This window comes from Mirounga leonina, unplaced genomic scaffold, assembly GCF_011800145.1.
Source record: "Mirounga leonina isolate KUSES-001 unplaced genomic scaffold, KU_Mleo_1.0 Mir_91, whole genome shotgun sequence".
Taxonomy (NCBI): domain Eukaryota; kingdom Metazoa; phylum Chordata; class Mammalia; order Carnivora; family Phocidae; genus Mirounga; species Mirounga leonina.
Genome location: NW_023270839.1, coordinates 33,155,339 through 33,170,964, shown reverse-complemented (window position 1 = coordinate 33,170,964; position 15,626 = coordinate 33,155,339). Strand labels below are relative to the sequence as shown.

General features: G+C 41.6%; 1 protein-coding gene across 1 annotated transcript in view; it reads left to right on the top strand.

Annotated features, from left to right (window-relative positions):
• ALDH1A2 (aldehyde dehydrogenase 1 family member A2) overlaps positions 1-15,626 on the top strand; it is a 94,178-nt gene that overhangs the window by 36,852 nt on the left and 41,700 nt on the right. Inside the window, exons 2-4 of the mRNA XM_034994214.1 lie at positions 3,225-3,329; positions 3,516-3,656; positions 6,536-6,665. Coding sequence (XP_034850105.1) covers positions 3,225-3,329; positions 3,516-3,656; positions 6,536-6,665 — 376 coding nt within the window. The remainder of the gene's footprint in view (positions 1-3,224; positions 3,330-3,515; positions 3,657-6,535; positions 6,666-15,626) is intronic.

Below are 15,626 nucleotides of genomic sequence, written 5' to 3'. Positions count from 1 at the left end.
TGTTAAGACAAGCAGATAAAATGTCAATAACAATTAATTTGTCCTGTTAGTGGTGATGTTAACATCGATTGCTTGATTAAGGTGTCCTCTGCCAAGTTTCTCCAACATAAAGTTCCTGTTTTTCCCTTTGTAATTAATAAGTATCTTGAGGGAATATACTTTGAGACTACAAAAACATCCAGTCTTCCATTATACTTTTATCTGCTGATTTTACCATCCATTGATAATTTTTGCCTCCAGCAATTACTATGTGGTATTTGAAAAATGGTGATTATCTAATTCCATTATTCCTTCACAGCTATTAGTTGGAATTCTACTGTGAAGCAGAGCTTTACCTTATCCCCCACTTACATATTCATTAAAAAATTTGTATCATTATGGGTGCCTCTTTAATTCTATGGGTGATAATCCATTGCTGTCATTATTTATTTTGTTGCTTAAATTATCCCAGTATTGGTCATTGGGAGCCCCTTCACATCAGCTCCTGTGTCTTTTTGGTATGTCTCCACAGGTTTTTGAGTATGTACTTGATTTCCAGCACCACTGAAGGATGATGAGATAGTTGTGATGTATTTATTTATTCATTTCTAGAGAGTTCCATAATTTTTTGTTTTGTTCTTTCTTAGCATGGTTGGAAATAAATGATGAGTGATAATGGGATGATGCCTAGGATGATGAAATAGCAAAATGTTTCAAGATACAGGGGAAGATCACTAAGGTCATATAATGTATCTTAAATTGATAAGATGATCCATGTACCTAAATGAAAACAGTAAGAGAATGAGTGAGTTTTATCCTGTTAAAAAATAATAATTTTTCTCTTTGGAAGACCTCTAAGAATCGATAAAAGTCATGAAATATCAATTCTTACATATAGTTAGAACTGCTCAGTACCGAAGCTAAAAACTAAAATTGGATTAAAAAGGTTAAGAAGTTTCATTCAAATAGTGAATAAAGAGAATACGAAATATGGGCAAGACCCCTCTTCCTTAAGCCTGACAATGCTCTAGAAGCGAAACTGATCTCTTAATTTTTTCCCTTTGTTTCCTCGGAGATCATGCTGAGTTTCAAAGGAGTATGCAAATCTGATGAGCTGGGAACTGTTAGCAAGTTTGTTAAGCGGAATGGAAAGAGAACTAGACCAGGAGTCCAAGAACTATGGATCTCATTCAGGCTTGGACACTAACTAGTTGTGTTTCTTTGTTCTGAGCAATCCTGCAAACTCTGATGTAGTGGAGAGAGCGGTGGACTGACTCAGAGCCACAACAAGAACCTGCTTCATCAGACTCTTAACCTCCCATCCTCTCAACTTTCTCATCTTTAGTAGAGATAATAAAATCCTGCCATTAGGGTTGTTGCGAATATTTAATGAATTACTAGACACTGGAAGACCCTGGGCGGCTGGAACTGCTAGTCATTTTTGCCTGTCCTATATCTAAAAGTATCTGAGTGTTGCTTGAATAAATGAATACATTACATTAAGTGTGTGTATAAATTATACATTTAAAATGTTATGCAATTACAAGGTCATTGTGTTTATGCTTAGCATGGTTGGAAATAAATGATGAGTGATAATGGGATGATGCCTAGGATGATGAAATAGCAAAATGTTTCAAGATACAGGGGAAGATCACTAAGGTCATATAATGTATCTTAAATTGATAAGATGATCCATGTACCTAAAGTTGAGCATCCGACTCTGTGATTTCCACTCAGGTCATGATCTCAGGGTCCTGGGATCGAGCCCTGCATCAGACTCCATGTTCAGTGTGAAGTCTGCTTAAGATTTTCCCTCTCTTGGGACTCTGGAGAGGCTCAATCAGTTAGGCATCTGCTTTTGGCTCAGGTCATGATCCCAGGGTCCTGGGATTGAGTCCTGCATCCTGTGTAGGGCTCCTTGCCCAGTGGGGAGCCGGCTTCTCCCTCTGCCTGGCACTCCCCCTGCTTGTGCGTGTGAGTTCTTGCTCTCTCTCTCTCTGACAAATAAATAAATAAAATCTTTAAAAAAAAAAAAGATTGTCCCTCTCCCTCTGCCCCTCACCCCCTTGCCCTAAATAAATAAATAAATAAAATCTTTAAAAAAAACCTTCAGGAAAAGAAGGCTCCTTCAACACAGGCTCATTGTTTTATCAAATCAAGGAAAAATAAAGCTTTGGAATAATCTAGAACTTGATATTTAAAATTGTAGCTCTATCCTCATTAGCCTTATCTGTGACTATTAAAATGGCAGAAAATAACAAATCAGTTTATCATTGTGTTTACTTTAAACTGACTGTTGGCTCATAAGTTCAGAAATTTTCATTGTCAGGCTATAAATTTTATAGAGTAAAATATCTTTGTGTATTCTTTGAGCTTTCATAGTCCAAAAATATTTGTTTGGATTTCTCTCTTTAATATCAATAAAAATTTTTACATTTCTTTGCCTGTATTTTCTCTTTTTCTTCAACTCATTTCTTACAAATTTTCTGAGATATTAACTTGAGTAATTTTTTAAACTATTAGTCTCTGCCATTTTAATAGAGTCTCCATTTCCTTTATAAGGAAACCAAGGGTCTTAAGAAATCCTTGAGAGACCAGTTTGAAAGATAGGTCTTTTCCGTTTGCTGAGCTGGGTAGCCTACCCAGCAAAAGGAAAGAAATCTAACTTGGATTTACACATGAAATTTGTTTAACTCACTGACTAGTTTGTTCAAAGTCATTGCTCAGTTTAGGATCTAACTATAAATTAAGTGAATGCTTACTGATTCCAGCACCCTTTCAAGTTCCACTGTGAAGGTACTTATGCCTCTGACAGAGAAACTAGGATAAAGTTCGATGACTATCAGTTTGTTCTATGATTTACTCCTTTTGATATTGGCCAGTTTGGACAATGAGGAAATATTTTCTACAACCTCCATGTATTGTTTGTATGTATGTGCCACTCTGTCCTTCCATCTCTGTTTGACTCTCTCACTGGTTGGCAGGTTCACTCAAGGTAAGAACTACATTTCAGTTTGCATAACCTTAAGGTAAAAATAGCATAGAAGAAATTCCTGAATTCCAGGAGAGTCTGGACTGTGTACTATTTGAGGGTCTCTTGCAATGCTTCAAATTCTATACTTTGCTTATAGGCCAGCAAACACAGAGAACAAATATTACTACCATGGTACTTCCATAATACTTGGCCATTGGTTGGCTTCCTATCACCCATCTCACCGATCCCCGTCTGTTGTCTGCTCCCTTAGATTTTTATTAACAACGAGTGGCAGAACTCAGAGAGCGGGAGAGCGTTCCCTGTCTATAATCCAGCCACAGGAGAGCAGGTGTGTGAAGTCCAAGAAGCAGACAAGGTATGTCCTTTTTAGCAAAATGTTCCCTATGAAATAACTGCCTTCAGACAACGGAGCACTAAGCTTATGCTCTCTAGACACCAGCACTGACGTTCGTTCATCACCTTTTCCCTGAAAGCAGGTGGTTCTTCCTTTATTTGGAGCGTGGTGTCTCCTCAGTTGTGCCTCTTCCTCTCTCTCAAACAGGCAGACATAGACAAAGCAGTGCAGGCGGCCCGCCTGGCATTCTCTCTTGGTTCAGTGTGGAGAAGGATGGATGCTTCTGAAAGAGGCCGTCTGTTGGAGAAGCTTGCAGACTTGGTGGAACGAGACAGGGCAGTTCTTGCAGTAAGTAGCCTAAAAAAAACACATTAAGTCTTTACTCTAAATTTACCATTCCACTGAAATGCAGATTCCTTAGTCTTTCTGAAAATGTGATGTGAAGCCGACCTGGGGAACAAGGTGAGAAGTCCATAATACACAGGAAAAATGAGAGGGGTAAGCTTTTGGGATCAGATGGGGAAGTGCAAGACCAGCTGAGTGTCTCTTCTTACTGAATTTTGAAGAACAAAACCATAGCTGCCCATGACTGGTAAGGACCTCCCTGCCTTCCTTCCCAACCGTATCCCACCCTCGACAAAAAACACAAAACAAAAACAGTTAAGCAGCAGGAAAGTCACCATGAAGCCTGTGGAAAAGCAATCCCAAATGATTCATTTGAGAATCAAATACGATTTTTTTTTTTTCACCTCCCCAGAGTTAACCTCTCCTGACTAAATAGAGTCCTTCAGAAGCAGAGGGCCTCTCATACACGTCTGCTCCCTTTGTTCTTCTGCCACTTTCTAGAACCAGTAAAAAGGAGAGCTAGCCCGGGACAGCAAACGTTCTTTCACTAAAGTGTTTTCTCACCTAAGGAGCTTCCTCTCTCTTAGTGGTTTCTGTGTTTGTTTGTTTTTGCTCTTTTTAAAATCAAAGTTGATTTCTTAGAGAATATAAACTGCCTGGAAACCAGAACCATTTGGGACTGTCTGTCGTACACCAGGGATCTCCACCTCGATCACCCACAGGCGATCCATTAATGTTGAGGACGTCCTTGTTCAGTCAGGCATTTGAATCACGAACGCTGTATCCTCCCCTCTGCGCAGAAGCAGGACACGATTGGGCTTGCTCTGGGCTTGGGGAGCACGAGTGTCCTTCCTCACTGTCCCGTCCACTGTGGTTCTTCCCTCCAACCGTCCCCTTCAGGGATCTGTTCCCAGGATGGGAACACAAATGAATCGCGGAACTCTGACCGTATGTAACATTTACTTTTCTATAAAAACATTTTCTAATCTGGTACTTCAAGGAAAGTAGGAAAGGGTACTTCAAGGAAAGGAAGTTTACGCGTTTTGTGAAAAAGGCGTTCCATGGTGACGTAGCTCCTTCTCAGATATTCCCAAGACACCAAGCATATGAGAGACCCTGAAAAGCCCTGTTCAGTCTTTCTCAAACTTAAGCCTCAACATTATTTTTTGTCTAATCTGTCAATATTGTGCAAAACTGAATTCTTCGGAACACTTGGGGGGAATGCCGGTCTAGATGCTTATCTTTTCACTGGATTATAATTTCTTTGCGAGTGAAAACTGTATTTTACTTCTTTTTTTGTGATCCCAGCACAGTTCCTTGCACATAAACGGTTGGGGGGGAGGGGAGCACATTGATGGTCTGTAAGTGTCTGTTTCATTGAGTGAAATCTACACAATATTTACAACATTCCACTAACAGTGTGTACTAGATAATGATATAGTCCATTTCTGCAGTTATATTTTCATGTCATAAAATTCAAATGCCATCCTTTTTCTGACATTCTGTCTCACTGTGATCCATTCCTTTTTGTCCTTACACCTAAATGAGATTTCTCCTTTTAAACACTCCCGAGCCATAGGAGGAGTAAGTTTTAACAAGAGATAGCCTCTGGAATATAGAGGAGCTCCTGACCAGAGAGCAAAGTTAATACCTCATCCAAGTACACATAATTAATTGAAAATAAACACAGGTGAATTTGGCCGGTGTCAGCAGCTCATTGGGACCATATAGGTGGCCCAGATTCTGGTTATTGACTCTGCTTCACTCAGTGCTGTGTAGACTTTGGCCGTGTGCTGGCTGCATGGAGAATGTAGTGCCCATCTCACGAGTATATAAACATCCTAAAAAGTATGGGGAGATAATTTGATTCCCTTTAATAAAGAAGAACCAATATACAGTGATAAACAATGTGATCTTTTAAAATGAGTCCCATCTTCTACACAGAGTGGGTAAATTGCACCATAAGTAATTGTATTTTTATGTCATCGAATGGAGAATATTTTCATTTTACTTTTGTCAGCACTCAAGTCGTTCTTACACCAGTATGTTATAAAATGTGCTTATAGAGAAGGACGTGAGATTATAAACATATGTATTTGCTTATTTAATTTGTTAAACTTGTAACACCTTTGATATTTCTCAAGTTGAAATACTCGTTTCTCATTTCAGGGTGTCCATTTGGATTTTTTAGTTGTTGCTACAGATTTAAGCAGTTTACAGAATATGTCATTCAAACAGTAACATTTATAATCTAGAACTGCTCAATATGTCTATTTTTATTAAATGGACCAGATACTTCCCTATTAATAGGTAATGGTTGTTAACATAAATATTTACAAAAAACCAGCCCTGAAGTTGTTAAAGTGTGAGCTTCCCTAGAAGAGATCTTGTTTATTTGATGGTAATAAATAAACTCGCTGTGCACTGTGGATATTCCATTTCTCAGCAGGGGTCTTAGCAGCAGTGGAAAACGTTTAATATTCTCGTCAGTCGCATAAAAGCCCATGTCCCCGCTTCTCTTTATGGATTCAGACTCCAAAAAATCCCCACGCAGCTCTGATCATTAATATAACAGAAGCTGGTTTGACAGGCAGAACATTTCTTTATCATCAGTTGAAGAAATGTCATGTTTATGTGTTATTGCGGTAGTGGTTCCTGGAGATACCCAGGCACAAGAACATGCGCATGAGTAGTCATCGTGGCTTTACTAGAAGCTAAACTAAACTGGCGGTGCTAAAAATCTATTTATTGGGGAAGTCAGAGTTGACCAGGTGTGCATCATTATTCATATTCATTCATAGCCTCTCTCTTCCTTTTTTTCTTCTGCTCCAGAAATTATTTAGTATATCACTAGAAAGCTCTCTTCATTTCTTTTCCTACAGACCATGGAATCCCTAAATGGTGGCAAACCGTTCCTGCAAGCTTTTTACGTGGATTTGCAGGGGGTCATCAAAACCCTTCGGTATTACGCAGGCTGGGCTGATAAAATTCACGGGATGACCATTCCTGTAGGTACGTGAAATTCGAGTACGTTGAAAGGGAAACGTGAAGCTCCACCAGAAACACACTTTCACCATCAAACACAAACGGCAGTCACAGAGCAGACGGGAGCACACTCACAGCAGCTGGAACTGAAGAGCCGAACAGAGCACATCACTAACTCTGACAGCATCCCTGTTTCTGTATGTGGACAGTCCCCACATAAGTGCAGTGGCAAGCCACATCCATGCAGCACTCAGCTAAGGCGCAGGTGGGCTTGTCAGCCGCTAAGTGCTCAGCACTGCGCTCTGTCAGGTGCTGGGGGTGCGGACAGGTGTCGGACGTAGGGAAGTCAGGGAAGATTCCCCAAGCGTTAAAGACCTGGACCTTCCCCTCCTGAAACATGAGATCTATGTGTTTGGAAGAAAGTACTCTAAAATGTTAACAACTGTCTCTTAGTGGTGAGCTGGTGGATAATTTATTTCTCTTTTTTATACTTGGCTGTATTTTCTATAATGAGCATGAATTACTTTCACAGTCTGTAAAAACAGCAACCATCCTTTTAAGATCCAGGTTAGGGGACAACACCCACAACAGAAACAAAGACCTCTATGGGAGAGTTACAACGAGCTGCTGAGTCGTGTGGCTTGGCCTTCAGCGCTGTAGTCCTGTAAAGGGGAGGGAGGTGTCCACGCTGAGTCCGTCAGTGGACAGGTCCTGACCTGCGCAGCGCGTGCCAGCGATGACCAATACCAGACCGAGGCTTCACAGCAACCCCAATGGGGAAGGCAGTGTGTTAGCATCCTCATTGACAGAGGAAGAAACTGAGGCCTAGTGAAGCTAAGTAGTTTCCCTAAGTCGCCGGCAAGTAAGTTGTAGAGCCAAAATTCTGACGTTAGAGTCCGGCGAATCACTGCACTAGCGGATCCATTTTAGATTCTGGGAGGAAGATACCAGGAGACGAAAGGGAGCGGCTGAAGGAGACAGGAGGATGTCGGTAGCGGTGAACAGACGGAAGGAAAGGAAACGCGTGTTCCTTGAGGGCCTCCCTGTGGCTGCAAAGTGCTGTGCCAGGTACTCTACCTTTGTGCTCCGGAGACAGCCGGCTCTCCACGGGCACGCTAGGAGCGGAAAGTAGGGCTGGGCCTTCCTAGGCCAGGTGTTGCTTTACCCGAGAAGGGGCGGCTGGCTGGCGGTGCTGACGGACGGCATGGAGCGGTGCTTCTCAAACTTCGATGCATGTTGTGCGTATCGCTTGGGATCTTCCTCCAGCGCAGTTTCTGCCGGGAGAGACCTGGGGTGGGGCCCGAGGTTCTGCCCTCCTCACCAGCTGCCAGCTCCTGTCTGTGCTGGGGCTTCGCTGCCTTGAGCAGTGCGGAGAGGTTCCAGAGACCCGCCCCAGCCGAGTGGCTGTTGGGACCCTTCTTCACTCAGGCATGGGGCCAGAAGGGAAGTCTCAGTGAGAGTAGAGGAGGAACAGAGGTGAGACTTCAAAATTAGCTCATGAATGACGGCAGCATGCACAACATTAGTCTGTAGGAAATGGGTTTGCAGTCAGAGGCGTTCTTCCTGGCCATCCAGAGGTTTTCCTTGTTCAGCAGACTCAGGATGGAGAAGACTACTTCTCGGGAATGTCAGGCTCTTAGTGCTGTCCTGGCTCTGAGGATTTTACAGAAGCCCTGCTCTCTAGCATCACCGGCGGGATTTAGGAATGGCCTGAGCGGAGCAGGGTTACTGTGTGGTATGAGCATACCTGTTGGAGGGCCTGAGAATGAAAAGCTTTGCTAAAAACAGAACACGTGTCAGCCTTTTTAGGTTGGCTTCTCCTATGTCAGTGCAGAAAGGTAAATAAAACAAGACCAGGACCAAAGGCCCTGGGTTTTTTTGCACCCCCCCCCCCCCCCCCGCCATTTCACTATTATTAAAACAAATATGTTTTGGGCATTTAAATATCTTTTCTTATGATTTATAAACATCTTGAGAAATAAGATGAAATAGAAGGCTGGACACATAGGTTTGGTTTGGCCTAACCATGTCTTAGTGTTTTTTGCTTTCTTAGAGGAGAGAAGACCCTGATTCGATAAAGATTTCCTGGAGTCTCTGATGTTAGATGCTTATTTTACTTTATCTGGCAAGGGGTGGTTGGTGCACAGACCTCACTGTTTTCATCTGATGCTCTTTGGAGATCCTGAGGACGTTGACATAGGAGTTAAAAGCACAGGGCTTGGAAAAGGCTGTCATGGGAGTCTCTCACCTTTACGCACAAACCAGTGTGCAGCCCGTGAAGGAGAAAAGTGCGGCACTCTCTTAAATCCTAAGTAATGTTTAGTTTCCCTAATTTTTCTTGAAGTGCATTTAGAGGGATACCAGGTGAGGGACGCTCCAGAGAGTCAGGAGGCTAGGCAGTGCTCCTCGGAGGCTGGGGATTTGAAATGGAAGAGCTCTCGCTGTGGTGCCTCCCACAGATGAGGGAAGGCTGGAGGCAGACGTGAACTTGGCAGCTTTCCTCTCTGTTCCAGGTGTAGGTACAGTTGCTCTTGCCCGTAGGCTACTGAGAATTCAGCTCCTCTGCCCCTCTGGCTAGTTCAGTGCTTAGGGACTCTAGCTGCACTGAACCGGGGGGAGGGGGGATAGGCAAAGGTCAAGGAAAGGGGGAGTCATTATTATTCACTTATTTATTCTCAGATATGTTCAGTCAGTCCCTTTGTGTTTGTCATTTGTAACTCCGTAACATAACATCAGCTTCATTTTGTCCCTGCATTCTTGGCTTTTCCCACTGAAATCTGGAATATAAGAAGGTTATTAGTCTTTAATGATGCGGTCTTTATTGTGTTACATACATTTTTTGTGGAATACCCTAATTTTACATTTGGAATTATAATGTAAAGGAATAATGTAGTTTATATTTGCATAGTACTTGATTGTGTAAAATGTTCTTTCACCCACAGGACCTGTGTGATTCTGTGTGTGATCCTGTGAAGCAGGTTGGGTTTTAAAAGGTATTGTACCCATTTTACAGATAAGAAAATGAGACAGCAAGGGTTTAGCATTTTGAACACGGTTACATGGCTAGTAAATGGCAGGCCTGAGATTCAAGCCCAAGTCTCTTTCTGCCTAAGCCATCGTAGACTCTCTTCTTATGGAGACTAGGTCAGCAGGACAAAAAGATGAAGAGGCCAGTCACCCTGGTGAAGTCTTTAATCCTCTGCAGGTTTTTAGATCAATAGACTTTTGATTTCTATTGTTCGTGGCAGTTATGTTCTGTAAAGTTGGCTTGGACACTAAATCAGCAAATACCAAACCGTTGCTTCTAGAGGAAAGACAGGGATGAAAGGTACAGTTCTGTCTGGTCACCCATAAAAAGTAAACTGGAAAGTTTTCTTTTTTAATTTCAAAATATAAGATCACTTTGTTTTCATTGAAGGACAATCTATGGTTCATCCAAGCTTAGTACCCAAAGAGAGTAGGAAGAATGATGCTATTGTCTCTTTCACTCCTTCCCATTTAGGGAGGAGGGCGATCTGCCCTGTAATGGAAAGAGCTCTTCCTTCATCTCCCCTCCCAGGCATCAACTTCAGCTTCTCGGTCATTCACTCTTTCCTTCATGCATTCATTCACTCGACAGGTTTTTTGTTTTGTTGTGTTTTGTTTTTGAGCACCTGCTATGTTTCCTGTCCTGTGTAAAGCACTGGAGATACAAAGGTGAGTAAGTAAGATGGTCAAAGAACAGTAAGGAAAACAAGGTGGACAAGCAATTGCAATATAGTGTGGCTTATTCAGATACGGAAGCACGAAGTTCGATGGGACGCGGTAGGAGAGGCCTCTCACCGGGTATTAAGGCTTCCTGGAGAAGGCAGTGGGATGTACAACATGATCCCTGAAGGGCAATTCAGTGAAGATGGAAGGAGGGCCGTCACAGGTGGGGACAGTAGCCTGTGCAGAGCACGGAGGGAGGATGGTATGATGTGGCGATGGGTCTAACGGCATAGCCGGGTGGAGAAGCCGGTGGGGCTCTGGGGCTTGGTAAAGCATGCTACAGGCTGTATTCCAAAGCCGTGGTGAGTCACTGAAGTCTTTTAAATAGACAAATGCCTTGATCAAAATTGCATTTTACAGAGAGCACTTTGATTGTATAATCGATACTTAGAGCAAGGACCTGCTCTTTCCCCCTCCCCTGAACTGTAGCCTCCTTTTAGAATATTTGAGACGAAGAGAGACAGGTTATGGCATGAGCACTTTGAACCTTCCGCTGCGCAGCTGTTTCTCCCTCTGAATTGAGAGCCTCTCCCAGCCTTCCGCATTCCCTCTCCCACAAGGCCCACGTCAGACACGATCACGGAGTCATGTAATATCAGTGTGGTTCACAAGGGTCTCGATGTTCACTTGACAACGCTGGTTTTTATTTCCTGCCATGCTATTCAATGGAGCTATTTTTTCTGACCCTAAATCCTACGCTTTGACCCTTTTACTATGGCACCTCTTAATTATGCTGATAAATAATAATCATTACTGTGATTTATTGATCACTTTGTGCCCATTATAGTATCTCTTATCTCATAGCAGCCCTGCAGAGGGAATATTATTTTCCCCATTTTGATTATTTTTAACCTATATCAAGATCCTCTGCTTCTTCTCGTGTCCACAGACTCCTTGGGATGGAGGAAGGATCCAAGCTTGTTTAGAGTTTGCTGAGGGAGAAATGGAGGTTAATCGATTAGCGTGACTTAAGGTTTTTCTCTGTAACAAGTGTTGATTTTAATGATTTTGTGATATGTAAGCAGGGAAAATGTCCATGCTTTAAGCTGAATTCTGACATGAAAATGGCCTTATGATACATTAGCATATAGCAAAGGCTAAAAAGTCTACCCAGATCATGTGTAATTATTTATCCACTACACCCCCTTTCAGATTTACCTTTTAAATTAAAGAATAGGCTAAAAACGTGCAGACATTGACTCAAATCATAAGGCGTTGCCTTCGAGAGTTCAATCTGGTTTAGTGTTGTTGACTGAGAGTGTGCATGGTGAGGTCTTTTGTTCACTCAGACTGAGAGTGAGGAGCTGTTTGCTCAGCCCACCTATAGAGAACCCAGGGTCCTTCGTAGGACCTGAATTGCTGGTGACAGGAGGTTGTGAAGTCTGCTTCACACCTCTTTGAGAAGTCAGGGTTAAAAAAGACCTGAGGGGTCCCAAGGCCAGTCTACTCATTTTTCAGACAAAGAAACGGAGGTCGAGAAGTCAGTTTCTTCCAAGAGCACATGATGGAGTAGTGGTGGAGCTAAGAGAGATCTTCCTGACTCGGGAACATGTGATCTCACCTCTGAGAAGTTGCTAGCAGACTCCGGGGAAGAACAGTGTAAGCACCATTATGCACTAACATCAAGTCTCAGTGTTTGTATAGGTCTTTATAGGGTTTATCGTTATAGCCGTAAATGTTCAGTGAGGTCTGTTCAGTGTCAGAATACATAGGTATTTGCTAGGGGACATAATGGAATAACTCAGTGTAGCTGGTCTAATTGTTGAATACTGGGGTCATCACAAGGGTTACTAACTCCTCGAAACACAGACTAGAGATTCCCTTCACTGAATTGTGTTACAGATTTTTATGCTGTTAAATAAACTCACTTTTAGTGAGTATATAAAATTTGCTGTAATTCTTGAAATACTCTTAGTATTGTAATTGGAAGCTATTTCTGGAGGTCCATGTTAGATAAATTTCTCCTCGATTTCTGGCACATTTTAGATTTTTCTGATTTTATTGACGTATTGTTTAAACATACTCAAGTTCATGTAGAGACTCTGCCAATGGCCAATATTCCTATGAGAATAAAAATTCTGTAAAAAAAATTCTTTCAAGCAACGATAAAATCTCCCTTAAGAAGTAAGGATAAGTCTGAAGGAATAATTCAAATAATGAAATTGTGCTAATTAACTAAATAATTGCTGTTTCTCCTTTGTAGTTTGACAAGTTCCCATCAAAGAACATAGAACAGTGGCTTGACATTTTCCAAATGCAGAAGAAGCTTACTCTGTTACTCATTTCTAGGGGTCAAAGGCTTTTCTCAGTATAATCCTAGAAATGCCTCCATCTACACATAGTCAATAAAGTTTGATCCATAGGTTAACCAGATTCATGATATAATGTATTTAATTGTAAGATTTTTATATCCTTCATGAGTTGTAAAAATTCAAATATAAGAACATATCAGAGAAGTTGTCTCTGGGTGGATCTTAAACTCCTTTCAAGAGCAGTATCTATTACCCTATATTTTTTACTTTTTTGAGTGAAAGAGAAAAGAGGCTGAGAGAGAAATTTCCTACACGTGTGATTTTGTATTTCTGGTTTGGTATCTCATCTCTTTTTTAATTTTCTCCACCATAGTTATGATCTAACTTGTTGGCTCAGAATTTGGAATCCAGAACATTTTTCTGGTATTCTCATCAAATACAGTCCTTCCTTGCTGAGTTTGAACTCTCCCTATAATATCTCATATTTGGTAAGAAGACCTAAGATCATCATAGCCTTAAAACAGAGTATCTGAGTTTGGATGGAGATTTTTTTCTTTTCGCTTTTGTTTTTCTTTCTTTTTTTCTTTTTAGAGGGAGAGAGAGGATTTTAAGCAGGCTTCATGCCTAGCGTGGAGCCCAATACAGGGCTCAATCTCACAACCTTGAGATCATGACCTGATCTGAAGTCAGGAGTCCAACGCTTAACCAACTGAGGACCCAGGAGCCAAAATTTTTTTCTATATCCAGCTGAAACACTCTATAGCACACCCTTCAAGTCATCTTGCCATATATAGAGAACATTATTAACATAAAAGGTGGGAAAATGGGCTGTAAGTTTCTCTTAGGCAGAGAAAAGTACTCATTATGTAGCATATGGTATATGAGAGAGAGAGAAGTAACACTGTTACCCCTTGGAGTTGACTCTGCTTCCATGAAGAGGAGAGAGGCACTCAGTCCCAGGTGTCCCATCTGAGGGGAGGAGGTATTGCTCTGCAGTGTTCCCTTTATTTCTTAGATACTGGAGTTTATGTGAGTTCTCTGTGTCCACATAAAAAATCCTCAAGGAATCATTTTCACTCTTCACAAAAGGGTTATCATTTTTTCATTTTTCCCCCCTTTACACTCCTAGACATCATACTCTGATTCTGTGGTTTGTGATATCCAGCTAAATCCAGCCTAGTCACAGAATAGTCTTTAATAATATTTCGAAGGGCAATGAACTTGAAGTCTGATGACTCAGATTCAAATCCAGAAGCACAGTTTAACCAGGTTAAGTCACTTTAGACTTAACCTCTGTGTGCCATTTTTTTCTCTCCTTAGAAAATACTGATAATAACTGTTGCCCTATATTTTTATAGAGTTGTTTTGAGCTTGAAATGAGATAATGTGAAAATAGTTTGTTAAGCTCTATAGAAAGACACATTTTTGTTCTTATTTTAGCCTTTGTAAAATATTAAAAAGATTGAGCAGATTCTCCTACACTTAAACTCCTTTGGGCAGATCAGTAGAGTCATCAGAGAGGCAAACAGTAAAATAGACAGGAAGTCAGCAGCTGTAAAGCAGCTGTAGGTCCTCATGATACCCAGGGACCCTCTTTGCTCTTCCAGTTCCTCTGCACCTCACTACTCAGAGCGTGGTCTGTAGATCAGAAGTACCATGATCGCCTGGGAGCGTGGAAAAATGCAGACTCTCAGGTCCTGCCCCAGACTCACTGATTCAAAACCTGCATTTTAACAAGCTCTCCAGGTGCTTCATATACACATTTTAGTTTGAGAAGCACAGTACATACCACATGGCACTGGAGCATGCTGGATTATTCTAAACAGTAAAGTAGTGAACATTCTTCATTTTAATTATTAGGTTTGAAGAAAATATTGCTAGCTCATGAAACCCGTTGTTCCATAGAGTTTTTTCAGGTGAGACTAACAAGTAGCTCTTCACATATTTTTAAAAAATGATTTAACAAATCATTAACAGAGTAAGTAATGCACTTGGACGTGGTGAAAATGATGAAGGTGGCCTTTGGGTAATGTTAGCGGAGCAGCTGGGTGGGATTCAGAGCGGGGTCAGAGTAGCTTGAAGGACCTCTGTGGTGCCCACGTTAGCCCTAGCCAAGGGTACGCGTAAAAGGCATAGCTCCTATGTTTGCCTGGCACCCCTGGTCAGACTCGGGGTGTCCGGGATCATCTCCCACTCACCAACCAGATGAGAATACAGACTGAGCTCAAAGTCAGGGCCCCTTTATCTCTTTCACACAGCATTCTTTGGGGGAAGAGTTCAAGCACCAAAATACCCTTTATTTCTTCATTTTCTGCTTAGAGGAGCTGTAGAGATAGAAGATTCTTCAGTCCGTTCTTTATACCAGCCTTTAGCTAAGTGTCAAATCTGTGGACAGTTCATCCAAGGAAGTTTTCGTTCCCCATAACTCAGTTTCTCTTGGGACACAATTACGGAGTCGAGTTCAATTCCTTATTGGGTCAGCCTTGTAAGATTTTGCCTACATTTTGTTTCTCTTTCATTTCTTCAGGAACTTTGAAAATTATATAAGTAATACAACTAAATTCTTGAGCCATTAGAATGTAGAGGGGGACATGCTTCATCTGAACTCCTCCAGCTTCCCCGCATGTGCTGCCACAGTAAATGCCCGTGGTGGTCTTAGTCCAGATTCCCATCTTTTTCTCAGCCCGTTTGCACCCCTTCTTGACATGATTCTCTGATTCTGCCATCTGTGATGATCCACCTGGAGCCGTCACCTTAGCCAAGTTACAGTTGAGTTGGCAAGGATTTCCATGCAAATGAAACTATCTAACCTTTTGATCAGGGTTATTGCTCCTTATGAAAAACCTTCCGGGAAGAAGGGCCTGACATCCCATTTATATCTTACACACACACACAAAAGTGAAGCAGTAAAAGGTACTGATAGTTAAAACAAAGCAAAACAAAAACAAAACCTTTTCAGAGATTGTAAGTTGAAAAAGGACAGTAA